The sequence below is a fragment of the Pelodiscus sinensis genome, chromosome 2 (assembly GCF_049634645.1).
Source record: "Pelodiscus sinensis isolate JC-2024 chromosome 2, ASM4963464v1, whole genome shotgun sequence".
NCBI lineage: Eukaryota > Metazoa > Chordata > Testudines > Trionychidae > Pelodiscus > Pelodiscus sinensis.
In genome coordinates, this window is record NC_134712.1 from 77,736,201 (window position 1) to 77,752,352 (window position 16,152).

At 41.4% G+C, this 16,152-nt stretch overlaps 1 protein-coding gene across 4 annotated transcripts in view; it reads left to right on the forward strand.

The window, feature by feature from the left end:
• The window catches only part of ANKRD29 (ankyrin repeat domain 29), a 50,452-nt gene that overhangs the window by 5,429 nt on the left and 28,871 nt on the right, over positions 1-16,152 (forward strand). Inside the window, exons 1-4 of one of the 4 annotated variants that reach the window (XM_075920861.1) lie at positions 4,967-5,099; positions 6,113-6,268; positions 11,551-11,661; positions 12,978-13,076. In XM_075920861.1, coding sequence (XP_075776976.1) covers positions 6,248-6,268; positions 11,551-11,661; positions 12,978-13,076 — 231 coding nt within the window. In that variant the 5' untranslated portion in view covers positions 4,967-5,099; positions 6,113-6,247. Of the gene's footprint in view, positions 1-4,966; positions 5,100-5,918; positions 6,269-11,550; positions 11,662-12,977; positions 13,077-16,152 lie in introns of those variants that run through there. The other 3 variants (XM_075920862.1, XM_006117207.4, XM_006117206.4) reach the window with 3 other exon arrangements.

Below are 16,152 nucleotides of genomic sequence, written 5' to 3' on the forward strand. Positions count from 1 at the left end.
TTCCTAAAGGAACTACTGAATGTATGGGAGAAAAATCATCCTGTGTAATATCTAAATGATCATTGCTCCGTACAGATGAGGACAAGGGGAAAAATAAATCTATGCTTCAGTAAAAAGACAGTGTAAGAAGGAAGATAATTATGAACAGAAACATTTTCAATTAAGATACATTTTGCTCAAATTGTCTTTGGTAGATGTAGATTGTGGTATACCAACAATCCCAGATTTGAACACATTTCAACACTGAGACACATGCTTACAGATATACACTATCTACCCATGTATGCATTTATATTGTAGCTATCACCATGGTCTTTGAACACTGTTAAATGTTAGACAGTTGCTTAGTTACCTTGCAACAGCACCCTGCCACAGTTACCAAAAAGCACATCCTTATCTATATCTAGATTTACCACAGTCACAAAGAAAGTTTGGATTACAACAGTCTCCGTGTTTCTTTGCAGTTCAGGTGAAAGGAATTCTTTTGCTTTTTTTCTTCTATTGGAAAGCTAGTGTTTTGGTTATTGAAGGTCATTTGGCTGGCATAAGAGTCACAGAACAATAGAGTATATGAATACCGGGATTTTCCAGGGGTGGAGCAGGGAGTTTGTACAAATTACCAGTATTTTCCTCGTCAGAGCAAAGAAAACTGTGTACTCATTAGCTGGATCAGAGTGAGAATGATTCTAGCTCTATGCTCTACTTTATTCATTCAGTATATTTTAGATAGAACCAAAAGGATCACCCATGTCTATACATACATCTCTGATGAAGTTTAAGGTTAGTCTGACAACAGGCTATACTTTTAAGGTGGAGGGGAAGTATGGCTGGTGCATGAGATTATACATCTGTTTTTATCTAGAAATGCGTGTAGTTTGTTTTTATCACATGCAGTTTTGCCATAGGGAAAAAAAATCTGCAGAAAATGCTGCAGTTGTTGACATGTAGCAATAACTATGTGGATCTCAGTGTGATATACTTTCCTTTCAATAAACACATGAAAGTCCCACTTATGCAGTCATGGACAACCTCCAGCCCATGCCACACGCAGCTCCTCAGGGTACGCCGCTGGCAGGCTGCCAGACAGATTGTTTGTCTTGCTTGTATCTGCAAGTACGGCTGTCCACAGCTCCCACTGGTCGCAGTTCACCATGGCCAATGCAACATGCAGGCAGCTGTACCTGTGGACACTAGGTAAACAATCTGTCTAGTAGCCCATCACTGGCTTACCCGTGGCTGCAGGTTGCCCACTACTGCAGTAATATGTATGCAAGTGACATGTGCATATCAAAGGGAGAACCATATCCCTAAGGGCCTAACATAAATGAACAAAAGCAAATAATTTTGTTTAAACTCCAATCTTAGTGCTCCCTGTTCTGTATCTTGGATCAAGCAGGTTTTCAGCAAGGTCTGCTACATCCAGACAAAGTTGGGCATGTTATAGACATTATTTCAGCATCAGTTTTTAAATTCCTCATTTTTATGGATTTCAAGTTAAGCCCTTAAGTAAGAGTCTCATCTCTCCCTAATGAATGTGCATTACTCATATAAAAAGATAGTGGCATTACATACCCTTGCCTCCACATGAGAAGGGACATTACCACCATAATGTAGAGTATTTTAGATTTCTTTTTTTAGAGTATACTCCTAAATCTTCTGCCAGGTCTTTTCAAGCTGTATTCATTTGAATGGAAGTCTATGAATAAAACTAAACATGTGGGTGGTCATCAGAAGAACTGGATAAGATGAAGAATAGTAAAGCAGATGGTTAAAATGTGATAGCTGTTGATACTATTGAGGCAGTTGGAGATACTGCAGTAAAGTGGCTTCATCGATTACTACATGTTTACTTGAATCAAGCATGAATACCCTATGACTGGAGGACAGGATTGATTATGTCTCTTTGGAAGGGTATGACTGATGCAAATGATTCAAACACCTATTGGGACATCACTCTCTTTGAGTCAGCCTTTCAGTGTCCTTGGGAGTCCTTTGAAGGCAAGGTGACGGAAAATATAGCAACAGAGCAACATGGCTTTAGAAAGGGAATGACTACTAAAGATGCAAGATTTACAATAAGATAGAAGTTTAAAGGAATGACAAATGGAGGGTGTAACACCTGTGTAGCATTATTGATCTTGAGAAAGCATATACCTTGGTTCCACGGAACCTGGTGTTCGGATTATTCAAATGGGTGGGAGGGGAAGTGGAGATGAAAGTCAAGAGCTAAGTGAGAACATACTTGGAGTTCCGGAAAGTTTTGAGATGATGAAATTGAGAAGGCAGTGTTCTGAATCTACTTTACTTCATCCTGCTATGGTGTTATTTAGGAGGAGATAAAAGCCTGTAGAGAGAAAAATAATGCATGCTGATGATGACGACCTAACACTTTTGGTTGATAGCAAAGAGGAATTGGAAAATGTTGGAACAGAGTCTGGACACCGTGTATGAAGCAAGCAGAAGGGTTTATTAACACACAGCGCTGGTGAAGTGTCACTTCGCTTATCAGGCTTGGTGAACACTGCCAGACAATAGGTTACAACTGATTATATAGGATGCTAATGGGTGGATGAAGTGATGGGAGAAGGGAAGATCCCGGACCCCCTGGATAGGTGCTAACCATGAGACAAATGATAGAAATGTAGCCGTGTTAGTCTGGTGTAGCTGAAACAAAATACAGGACTATGTAGCACTTTAAAGACTAACAAGATGGTTTATTAGATGGTTGTGACTATTTTCTTCCACTATTTGATCTGAGGAAGTGGGTCTGGCCCACGAAAGCTCATCATCTAATAAACCATCTTGTTAGTCTTTAAAGTGCTACATAGTCCTGTATTTTGTTTCATGAGACAAAATGAGAGCAATAAACTAAAGGTTACATAGTGTTTTCCACCCATAGCTTACAGAATACCTTATATCTAGTTAAACAAGTATTTAAACAAAGCAAACATCAGTTGTCAATTATTTGTTAAGTGGCGATGTGTCTGTTCGCATCAGGAAGGTAACTTTGCATGGATGTGATCCATTGGCGTTGCACCTGGGGGATTAAAGCAGAGACAGTAAAGGGTACTTGACAATTGCACACTGTTGAATATGTTATGTCCTGTCTTTCACCAGTAGGGCCTTTCCCTGAGATGTAATTGGATAGTTATCTTTATGATGACCTACCTTGGATGGGCTAAGCAAGGGGGGGGGAGGGCGGTAACCTTCAGGTACTGTACCTGTGGTATAGGTGTTTGTGTGCCTATTCCAGACTTGAAATTTAGAGTAGGGGTTCTTAACAGAATATTACAGTCTGCCTCAGAAATCTTTACCCTACAGAAAATATGGCATTAAAGTGGGCATCTGTGTTTGAACACCCTGGTTTGAAGGTAAACAAAGAAAACTCAAGTTATGCAAGTAGAGAAGAGCGGTTGATTGAATGTTCAGAAAAGAAGCTGAAGTGTAAGAAACAATTTGTGCACTCAGGAAGTACAATTAGTGCTATCAGAGAGAGGCCTGGAAAACTGCAAAGAATGGAAGATGCATGGATGGCAGCAAAAAAGTGGCAACACTGAGTGACTGGCAATCATGCAACAAATGGAAAAGAAAAGTGAGAAGAGCTGCCAAGCCATGGTGAGGCAGTGCGCATGGAAGAAATTAGGGGTAAGATGAATTTGGGACACTCAGGATACGTTTACGCAGCAGGGCAAAAGTCGAATTAAGCTACGCAACTTCAGCTACATCAGTTGCATAACTGGTGTCAAAATAGCGCCAAAAGCCGAATTAAGCTATCTACACAGTAGGAAGTAAAAGGAAGAACACTCTTCCTTTGACGTCCCTTACTACACGTACAGTGAGGGTTACAGTAGTTGGAGTAAGAAATCCTCCATCTCAACATTATTTCAAAATAATGTCTTCCTGTGTAGATGCGCACTTTATTATTTCAAAATAATGTCATTCCAAAATAATGCTGCTGTGTAGACATACCCTCAGAGATATACCCTCAGAGATATGTAGACTGGGTAGCACACATTTGAGATGTGCTGGACATGTGATAAGATTGTATAGCCCAAGGTTCCGTCTGCTTCAACAGTAGCCATGGGAACAAGTTGTGAACTATTCATTGTGACATGTTGTGAGAGCTTCCTGGTTGTTGCCAGGGAATTCCTGACTCTCCCAGCAGGAAGTTTCTGCACTGACTGAAGCTGAGAGTAGGACACAAGTAGTAGAAAGGAATCGGCTGAACTGCAACCGATTGGGGTTTTTTACAGAATAAAACCTTGTACCTGGTGGTTTGTCTGAGTAGGTCTGGTCTGAGGCTACACAACACAGAGCACACAAAGGAGCCTCAGGCCCAGTTTTCCAAAGTTGTGTAAAAAGTGACAAGGCAGATTTTCCTTATGTTGAATACCTTCATACTGAACAGGAGGGGGACTACAAATGGAAGAAGAAGGACCAGCAAATAAACTTTGGGAGGAAGAAGATGGCAAGAAAGGATGTATGGGTATGTCTACACTACCCCGCTAGTTCGAACTAGTGGGGTAATGTATGCATACCGCACTTGCTAATGAAGCCCGGGATTTGAATTTCCCGGGCTTCATTAGCATAAGCGGGGAGCCGCCATATTTAAATCCCCGCTGCTTCGAACCCCGTGCAGCGCGGCTACACGGGGCTCGAACTAGGTAGTTCGGACTAGGGTGCCTATTCCGAACTACCGGTACACCTCATTTCACGAGGAGTAACGGTAGTTCGGAATAGGAACCTAGTCCGAACTACCTAGTTCGAGCCCCGTGTAGCCGCGCTGCACGGGGTTCGAAGCAGCGGGGATTTAAAAATGGCGGCTCCCCGCTTATGCTAATGAAGCCTGGGAAATTCAAATCCCGGGCTTCATTAGCAAGTGCGGTATGCATACATTACCCCGCTAGTTCGAACTAGCGGGGTAGTGTAGACATACCCTATAAGACTGAAAATACAATGGAAAGAATCTGATAAAAGAATTCTGATGAGAAGAGGGCTGGAGCTCCAAGACTCACAAATGCACGCCATGGATTGGAAGAAGTGGCAAAGTACTGTGAGCATGTAAACAGGAAAAGAAGTCAAGAAGTGAAGATTTGGTGGTGGGTGTGTGTGACATCAGTGGACATATAAAGGCTTTTCTACCATTTTAACTATATCTGTTAGAAACCACTATAAAGCCAAATGGTAACTGCCTCTCCCCCTTAGATGGGTGTGGTTATACCTGGATAAAGGTGCTTATGTAGGTTTTTCCTGTAAATTTAGGGGAGCAAGCTATATAGTGTTATAAGGTACCTTTATATTTTTTGCATTCTTATTAGAGAATTGAGCTGATTTAACTATTGTGGGTTTTTTTTTAAATCGCAGCTCTAACTGAAATAGTTAATTGGTGTAAAAACTGTGTGGACTAAGCCTAAGATTCAGAACACAACAAAAATTATAGCATTATATATATATATATATATTCAGAACACAACAAAATTATAGCATTATATATATATATATATATATATATATATATATATATATATATATATATATATATATATATATATATATATATATATATATATATAAACCTGTGTCTTGTTTTATCCTTGATCTTATTGATCATCCCCTTGGTAGTAAAGCTCCACACCTTTGTAAGCAGGGCATAGTTTGGCTCAGTAAGCTTGCATTTTTGTGAGTTTGTACAATGCAAATGTCTGTCTGCATTTGGTTATTGCATATCGATAGTGTCTGTCATGCATACATTCATATTTGGAACATATGTATCATTAAACATAACTTAATAGGATGCTTCCGTGTGCACATTTGAACACAGTATTACAGGTGCTTGTGTGAAGCAGATGCACGTGTCTGTTCACTGAGAAGTATGAAGGGTGTAAGGCAAGGAGGAGGCATCTGCATACTTGAGAATGTGTCCATCTGTGGACACACGAGTTTGCATGAAACGTGGGTGGATGTATGCACTGGTTCCACAGACCTGCACTGTTCTATGCTGGGATGAGGGTGGACGACAGACGTGTGGATTCCTGAGTCAGTGAGCGGTGCAGAGTGTAGCTGTCTCTCTAGCTGTGAGCAGCTGCTAACTCAGCCGTGATGCTGCATGCAGCCCCTGCAGACGCTGTGCTCCAGCCACTCTGCAAAGCGAGTCTATCTGCCAAGTGGGTGAAGGGCTAGAAAGTGCTGGAGAGGAAAGTCGGCTGCGCCCGTCCCCCTGGCTAGCTCGGAATGAGCCGCTGCTGTGATGTGCAAGATGTCTTTCAAGGTAAGCTTTGCACTGCCGAGCTGGGGGGGGGGGGGATCCCATCCCGTCCTCCTCTTCCTGCTGCCGCTGCCATGTCCCGTTAGCACTGCAGATGCTGTGGCTTTAGCAGGCCTGGTTGTTCGGCTGCCGAGTGGGTCTGTCTCTGCTTACAGCCGCGGCTCTCGTTTCCTTCTGCAGTCACTATTCCCCTCCCCCCGCTCCCCACGACTTTCCTTGCAGCCGATGGTCTTGGGGGGTAATGGGCACAGCTGCAAGTGTTTATATTTCATATGTTGTTGACCTTCCTGTATATGAAGCAAGGAGAAGGGGTGGTGGTTAAAGTCTGCGTGGCTCTTGGCGACTCATTTTGAGATTTAGTTTAATTGTGGGATAACTGAACATGAGTGCCGATTGCGAGGGGTAGTAATGGAGTGTGGAGGAGAACAGTTATACTTAATACAGAGCACAAGTAAGGGGGTATAAATATAGAAACGAACTACATTTTTTCCCACTTGCTAATCTATGAGCTACTAGGCCCATTTTACATCATAGCTCTTGACTTGTTTTATACTTGGTCACAAAAGCCCATCTCTTTGTGAAACTCTCCATAGTTCTTGTTTAAAGAAAAACAGGGATTGTTTGATCTTAAGGGAAACAAGAAGTAAACTCTGTAGTTTTTTGGGATATATACATCTTATGTTAAGTGTCAATGAGACTTTTTTATATATTAAATTTATTAACATAATAGTTCGATAAGTTATAAAACTATGTTAGTCTGCACTTTTGCTTTAGGACAGTCAGAATATACATGTGTACATATTATTTGTAATCTTAAAACCCTCACCTGTCATTGAGTTTTAAACAGTTTTAAAAACCAATTTTTTTTTATCCCAGCTATATCATTTGTTTACAACATGCATTTCACTCAGTTAGTGAAATTAGACTGTTTTTTAGTCTCACTTTCTGGTTCTAATCAGTTTCAGTTTTGTGAACAATGTTTAAAAAAATGTTTTAATTGGGTTTTCCTATCCCACTGGAATATTTACATTTGAAATCTGAGTAGGCCTTGTTCCTGAGTCATCCTGATGGGAACATGCATGAGGAAGTATCACAGGATCTGACCCTTATCCTTGATCTCATAGGAAAAAAAACCATAGATCCAAAAAGGAGATTTAAGGACCAATAAGGAAGGAAGAAAGCAAGAAGCAATTTATAGATAATATTAGAGAACATTTACTCTGGACATATGGCCTATAGCCAGTTGTGCAATTTTCATATAATTTACCTACTCTTCACCTATTGATTGCCAACTCAGCACCAGTTCATTGCTTTGATTGATTATTTCTCCTCTTTCCTGTAAAGCCTTTTCTTTGTTCCATTGTCTCCTATTCTCTCCCTTAACAGCAGCACCTGCTCTTTCTTATGTACTGCCTTTGTGCATCACCACTGTATTGTTTAAGTGGTGGTAGTGTCTGAAATGTGCTGGGTTCCAAACACAGAGGAAGAATCAATTCCTACCCTGAAGAGCATACCCCTTCTCCTAATGCTCTTATTTTCACCCATGCTCATTTTCCCTCAGTCTTCTATTTTCAAAAATCCTTATCCTCATCATCATCATCACTCCCTCTGTTTCCATTATTCTTCTTATCCTTCTGATATCTCATCTCCTCCTTTCTGGCCTCACAGATATTCATCTAATCTCCCCCCTTCTTCCACTCTCCCCCCCCCTTCTCCTGGACGCTGGTAATAGATGTTCTACATAATTCCAGACCCATGTAACTACATTTTCCTATCTCTGCTTGTCCTGCCTTTTCACCTATTCCTCAGGCGTTGCTCCTCAAACCTTGCTCCTCTTAGCTGTCTCTCTCCTCTCCCATAACTACTTCCCTTTTTCCTGTTCCCTCTGGGACATTTTATCTAGCTCACTGCCTGACTAATGTAACTCTTGCAAATTCTTTTTCTTCACCCTTATCTTTCCCTGGCTATCTCCTTCCACCTTTGTCTGTGGCTGCCCTGTTCTGTGGTGTTCTCCCCTCCTCCCACTTTCCTGCCCAGAAGGCTACAGTGCCTCCTTTTTCCTCTTCTGTTCCATCTCCGCCTATAAATTACATGTGCTTTTGATTTTCTTGTCCATACTATATTTCATGGGACTATCATCTTTTCTTCTAGCAGCTCTTCTATACTTTTGCTTATGATAGGTGCCAGTTTAAAATGCATCCAGTACCAGCATATTGCCTTTAAAATCCACTGAAATTATATGTGATCAAAAATACCAGCACAGCCATAGTTTAAAATAATGCTTTCAAACATCTTCATGAAGTGAAGGAGATCAAATCATGGTGCCAGAACAAATGACATATTGAAATAAGTTAATCACATTTTCACCAAAACTATCAGCTGATAACTTTTCAAATCAGTATTATATTCTGCATCACACTTGTCAATGTTCGGAATTAGTTGTATACCTTAATTATCCTTTTTTTCCTGGAGCTTAACTCACTTTAGAAATATAGCACAGTTTTATCTAACATCTCCCATAAGTTAATAGTGCCCCTCCCCCAAATAAAACCAATCCAAGTTGATTTTTTTTATACTGCACCCGACACAATGGAGTCCAGGTACCATGGTCATACAAATAAATAATAAAGCTAGGACTGAATCAGGAAGTGAGCAATAATGATCAAGGCTTACAGCATTTCCTGGAAAGTAAAGATCAGTGAGGAGTCCCTTGCTCAAGGGTCATTAAATCCAGCTGGTCAATAATCCCTTAATAAAGCCCTGTTCTCAAATGACTATTGCCCTATTATCTGATAATGAAAATAAAAAAGCAAAAGGATATAGAACTTTGTTTTTAACTTGGGATATAATTCCAGTTGGTATGTACCAGGTATTTTTAGAGGATTAATGTCCTGTACACTGGCCAGACAGCTTGAATCATCTCTGTGCATTCCATTCAGCTTAGAACATAATAGCAAACATTGGTTCTCTTCTGATTGTTACATGATTGATGCCTTAAGTCAGTATTCCCCAAACTTTTTACCTCATGCCCCCCTTTACTTCTGTTGACACACACCCCTCTATCCGATTGTGCTAATTTCTATGCTCCTTCTCTGCCTCCTGCCAGCCATGTCTTGGTATGTAGACGTGCAAAACATTTTATAAAATGTCTTGTGATTTATGAAATGGTTGAAACTTCTCATGTAGTTGACAATTATTCTAGTGGCTAAAAGCTATACAAATAGCTATGTCAGAGGGGAGCTGGCCCCATGAGATCTTTTCTTAAAGACTTCAGTTACCAAAACAATGTTAAGATAACATAACATACAAAACAAAAAGAGTCAAAAACACAGACCATACTCTGTAAAAGGGTCCCACGTCAGCAGGTGGGGCACCGCTGACTCCCCAAAGTGCCCACAAGTCCATGAGGGACGCCTCGGTCTTGGCTGAGTGACAGTTTGTGAAGCCCAGCCCAGGGTCAGGGTGGGCAGACAGACAAGGGGTTAATACAAATAGTCACCAGCAATCAAAGCCTTGGCTGGGTCCCAGCCGGACAGGGGGTTGGGTCTCCTCGCTCTGGGAGAGCGGACAAGTGCAGGGGGGTTTGCCCCACAGGAGGGAAACTGCCACCCAAAAGGAGGGATGGCAGGTGGGACAGGGGCCCTCTCTACTCCACCGCATCCCAGCCCAGGGCCCTGACAGTGGTGGCCTTGCAGTCACTAGGTCGGCGGGGATCCAGGCCGTTACATGCTAACGAGGTCAAGGTTCAGCGGGGGTCCAGGCCACAACGTGTTGCCCACCCGACCTCTGTGTCTTCAGCCTCCCTGAGGTTGGCTATCCCTGGGCCGCTTTCCAACCCCCTTCTCAGTGTTCCACCTCTCGACAGACAAGACAGCTCAGTGAAAGGATACTTCTTCCATCCCCACAAGAAGAGACAAAATAACCCCATCACTGTCCCCATCAGTTGTGGCAAGGGCAGCATATACACACTCTGGTCAAATGAAGAAAGAGCAGAAGCAGGTACATATGTATCACATTCATTCTGTAAAACATGGAAGGTGCCTGCCAGCTCTTCCATCACTCCACCACCCACTTCCCCAGTTTCCCAATTCCATCTCACAGTCACTCCTTTCAAGCAGAATCCTACCTCCAAGAATTTCAATACGTCTTCCTGCTGTTTCCACAGCAGCCTTTCCAAATGTGCAAATACTAAATCACTGAGAGACTGGTGGCCTGAGCAGCTGTCAGGGGCCAAGTTAAATTTGACGACGAGTAAGTCATTGTGGATGGGAAATGTGGGGAACAAGAATGGCATTTTCCTCAAGATTCACAACCAGAACGAATATAAATCAAGGAAATTGCCCTCTCCTCCCCCTCAGTAAACTCTTGGAAGTGAATGGTGAAGTGATAACCAAGAATACATAGCACAGAGGGCTCAAAGGAAAGGCCTGCCTCACCCCAGCAGAATAGTCTTCTACCCTTGCCTCAATGTCTGCAGCCAAGCGGAGAAGGTACTCAGGATCCCATAGTGCTGTGGCACATTCCACAAATACTCACACCATACTTGATCAGAGGTCTTACTTGATCCAGGAAATAAATGTACTCGTGCCAAAAACCTCCCAAAGATGTCACTGACTCCACTAGCAGCCTATCCTTGACTGCATTAGCCTGGCTGGCTGGATTCCATTTCAGATCCATGGTACACATTTTGGGACTTGGAGACATCAGGAAAGATGGTGGCCAGGAAATTGGCTGAAAACCAGGAAGTCCCACAATGGGACATTAGACTGGTATGTTTGAGTCTTCATGGTCTTTGGTTTCTCTGCTGAGACTGTCAATATGAGTTTCGGTTGTCATTATTCGTGACACTCCTGTGGTGTGGACTCAGAGGTAAAAGTAAGCAGGTGCCCAGCAAGAGCTGGCTGAGCTGCAGCAAAAGCCTACGGGGAGCTATTTAAAGAGCTGGCAGAGACCAGGTTGCAATAGGACAGTACCTGTAAGAAATTCTAAGTTACTTTCACCGCTGTGTTGACTCCTTTTCTTTGGGAGCTGGACTGAGATCTCCAACTCACATTATTTAGGCCACCAAGAGTCAATCGAGTTTAATGACTTTCAGTCAGTATTGACACGGGAGAGATTTGAAACCAGATAGAATCCTTGACCTTTGTAAACTGCCCAATGTAAACAATGAAAATTAACACTCTTGCCCCAAAATGGTTATCAAAGAATGACATGCTAGTTGTATTGAGAGCATATGATGTTTGTACTTGTTCCAAAACAGATTTCAATCTTTTTTGTCTTAACAGAGGGAAACACCACTCGCAAATGCTGCATTCTGGGCTGCAAGAAAAGGAAACCTGGCTCTTCTTCAGCTGTTGTTGAACAGTGGGCGAGTAGATGTGGACTGCAGAGACAGTGTAGGCCCTCAATATGTGCTTGCCCAGATCATATGCTTTACATCACTTTACGCAGCCCTCTATGGGTGCACCTACACTGCACTGTAGCTCAAAATAAGATACTCAATGTGTGTAGCTCAAATTGCGTATCTTATTTCAAAATAGTTTATTTTGTACTTTGGTGCTGTGTAGACAGTGCCAAATTTCAAAATAACGCACTATTCCAAAACATCCCTTACTCCTCATATGGAATGAGGTTTACAGGAACGTTGGAATAGTGAGCCCGTTATATTTCAAAATAACAGGCTTGCTGAGAAGATGCGGGATAGCTATTTTGGGATACTCCGGTATCCCGAAATAGCATTGCAGTTTAGATGTAGCCTATGGCGGCAATGATTTTAATGCAGTCATTTGAGTATCTTATGCAAGGTTTAAAACCTCTAGCTGCCATGAAGTATTTTGTCGGCAAAAGTGCTGACAAACAGCATTTACATTGCCTGACTTTTAGCAACACAGCTGTGTCACTAAAAGCTCTGTGTTGTAGACAAAGCCTTTGTCTCTGACCTTCCTGTGTAACATTGAGCAAGATCAGTCACTTCTAAATGTCTGTTTTCTGCCCTATGAAACAGGTTAATGATGCTTTGCAAAGCTCTTTGAGATTCCCTGACAAAAAAATCATATATTGAAATTAAGGATATTATTGATTAGTATTTATTAATAGGGATCATAACATGAGATCACTGCATAGTGATTAGTATCAGAGGGGTTGCCATGTTAGTCTGAATCTGCAAAAGCGATAAAGAGTCCTGTGGCACCTTATAGACTAACAGATTTATTGGCACATAAGCTTTCTTGGGCATCTGACGAAGTGGGTCTTTCCCCACGAAAGCTTATGCTCCAATAAATCTGTTAGTCTATAAGGTGCCACAGGACTCCTCGTCGCTTTTTCACATTGATTGTATCCTGTTTGGACTTCACTGTTAAACTCTAATCCTGCAGTGAGCTCATTGCTGGGTGCAATTTTTTGCAGGTTTGGGCATTAGCATTGAAGGCAAGTGAGTGAATGTTTGGTGCTGTAATTACTTGAATTAATTTGATTCTTTACTTTTCACAGAATTTACAATGGCAAATTTTTAAATCCATTTTAAAAAATTGTTAGCCCGCAATTATATGTGAAGAGATAAGACAGAAGGACACGTTTTGTTCTTTGGGGAAATTAGAATCAGTTATTATATATGTCCCCCCAGTTCTGCTGAAAAGTTGCGGTCCATTTCTGTCAGTCTGAATTATTATTAGAGATAAGTCTAAAGTGCTGATTTGTTTTTCTTTATGCCCAGCTTGGCACAACAGTTCTGATGGTAGCTTCTCATTATGGCCACATAGAATGTGTGCGGGAACTGGTGTTACAAGGAGCAGATATCAATCTGCAGAGAGAGGTAGGAGAAGTTCTGCATCTTAAAAAAGGAATTGCAAAAGCAGCCATTACTGATTGGAATTATAGAAACCCTAGAGGAATATTACCAAGTGCTTATCTGTTAGTTTCTGTGCAGTATAAGTATAAACAGAATCTATTCAGTAGGTTCTCCTGACAATTCAGATTTCTGGAATTTTAAGTTGAAAAATGAGGTGCAGGATCTACCCCAATATGTAATCCATCAAGAGTTTCTAATTGCACCCAGTTTGTGTGGACTGGTTTCATCCTTATTGTAACCCTATTGACATCATGCATACATTGATCTTTATATTCACAATGCAGTAACATTCAGATTTCAGAAAGTGATTAATAAGGAGAGGTTGATTACCATTTAAATTAGAGACCAGCTATTAAAATGGACTTGGCAGAATTACCCTGGGAATTATTCTGGTCCAGTCAGTGAGCTTTGTACTGTGTTCATTTAAGTTGGCAGCAGAAGACTATCACACAACTAAATCACACCTTACTTTGTGAGGCCAGGACAGTTGCCTCCAATTTGTTTGTATAACATTGATTATAACTTTAAGTCAATGGTTAGGTTTTGTGAACATCCCTTCAGTAGCCAAATCTATAGTCATTCTGATTTGTGGGCTGTCTAGACATATAGCAATGTTACTCTGCTGGCTAATGGTCTTGAGAGAATAGTAATTTAACAAGAGTTTGCACTAATGTTGGCTGACTGCAGAATACAGTGATCAAAATAATGGCACTGTTGTCTCTACTGTAATAAAAAATGTATTTTTAACCTCTCTTGGTTACCTGGAACTAAGACATAATTCCCCTGCTGACATCTGTAAATCATTGCCTCAAAGTAGTAGTTGATTATATAAGTTTTCTGGAATTGATTCAACCAGTATAAAATTGTTGACTAGTGATAACTATAAGGCCCAAATTGAGCAAAGCACTTGAGAACAAGCTGCTGCAAAAGTTATACCACAATGGAAAGAGAGTGAACAACAGATTTTTTTGAATGCATTTTTGTGCATCACTTGGCAGGTAGCAAATAAACAGAAAGGAACAACCCCTTTGAATGGTGCAGAAGACCTTGTAAAAGGCCATCTTCACTGAAGTGAATTTCCTCCTGTCGCTCCCTTTTTTCCTGCCTTTCCAGATGAGGTGAAAAAGCCACAAGGGAGAAAGGTGTGAGTTTGAGGAGAATGATGTTAACCTTCCTTTGTAAAGTGCTTGGAGATCTACTCATGAAAAGTGCTAAAGTGTGACATACCAGGATACAATCTAGAGGTGTCAAGACTGAATGCCCTTCAACCTTGGGTGCCTAACAATGCCTTGCTGAAGTAGCTCCCACCTGTATGGCTCACAAGCAATTTTCCAGCATGCAAGCCACACTCAAGTGCATCCACACAGCAGTGTTATTTTGGAATAACGGCCATTATTCCAAAATAATACAAGCGTCTACACAGCCATTCCGTTATTTTGAAATAACAGATGGCTTATTCCAACATCTCTAAACCTCATTCCACAAGAAACAACATCTATTCCAAAATACCTATTTTGGAATAGCAAGAGTGTGGACGCTCCACTGCTGCTATTTCAAAATATCTCCACCCCAGGGCCATTCAAACTAATTACTCCCCAGTGCCTCCTGGGACTCTAAATCAAAGTAGCACATCCACATTAGGGGAGTCTGCCTCGGACTAATTTTTTAGGCTTCCCTGTGGTGTAGATGCGCTATTTTGAAATAAGCCATTTCAGAGTATTTTTTCTAGAATAGCTTATTTCAAAATAAGTGTGCAGTATAGATGTAGCCAGAGAGAGAGAGAGAAAGAAAGAGACTGACTGACTGTCAGTCATGCAGTTATATTCTAGCTCTCACAAGCCTTGGTTTTAGTGCAGGCTGATCCCAACAAACTCCAGTTCCACATTTTCCCATTATAGGTGTATGTCCTATATCACCCAGCCATTTCCTGGACAGTACAAAATGGGTATGTCTAAACTACATGTCTCTGCCAACAGAGGCATGTAACTTAGACATACCAACATAGTCAATGAAGCGGGAATTTAAATATCCCTTGCTTCATTAGAATAAAAATGGCCACCGTGTTATGCCAGCTCAGCTGTTCATTGGCTCAAAGTGGCAGTCAAGATGGGGATCGATCAACAAGGAAAGCCGTTGTTGTCCAATCACTTATGCCTCGTGAAACGAGGTTTACAGGATCAGTCAACAACGGCTTTCCTTGTCAACCGATCCCTGTCTTGACTGCTGCTTTGAGCTGAAAACAGCTGAGCCAGCACAATGCGGTGGCCATTTTTATTCTAATGAAGCGGGGGGGGGGCAGATTTAAATCCCCGCTTCATAGACTATGTTGGTATGTCTAATTTACATGCCTCTGTCGGCAGAGACCTGTAGTCTAGACATATCCTGTGGCTACGTCTAGACTGGCATGATTTTCCGCAAATGCTTTTAACGGAAAAGTTTTCCGTTAAAAGCATTTGCGGAAAAGAGCATCTAGATTGGCACAGACGCTTTTCCGCAAAAGCACTTTTTGCGGAAAAGTGTCTGTGCCAATCTAGAGGCGCTTTTGCGCAAAACAAATCTGAGCTGTCTACACTGGCCCTTTTGTGCAAAAGCTTTGCGAAAAGGGACTTTTGCCTGAACGGGAGCAGCATAGTATTTCCGCAAGAAGCACTGATTTCTTACATGAGATCGTCAGTGCTCTTGCGGAAATTCAAGCAGCCAGTGTAGACAGCTGGCAAGTTTTTCCACAAAAGCAGGTGCTTTTGCGGAAAAACTTGCCAGACTAGACACAGCCAATATGTTTAAGTCCATTATTCCTTTAAGGGAACCATATGTCATCTTATTACTTTGAATAGTTATTCCGACATCAATTTAAACACATTGGATTAGATAAAAAAAGTAAAAGTTTATTAACGACAAAGAGATTTTAAGTGAATACAGATAATGAGGAATTGAAGTCAGAAATGGCTACAACAAAAATAAAGATAAAACATTCACTAATATCTAACTTAAACTATCAGATTCAAGCAAAGTTTCTCCCCACATACTTTCAGCAATCTTA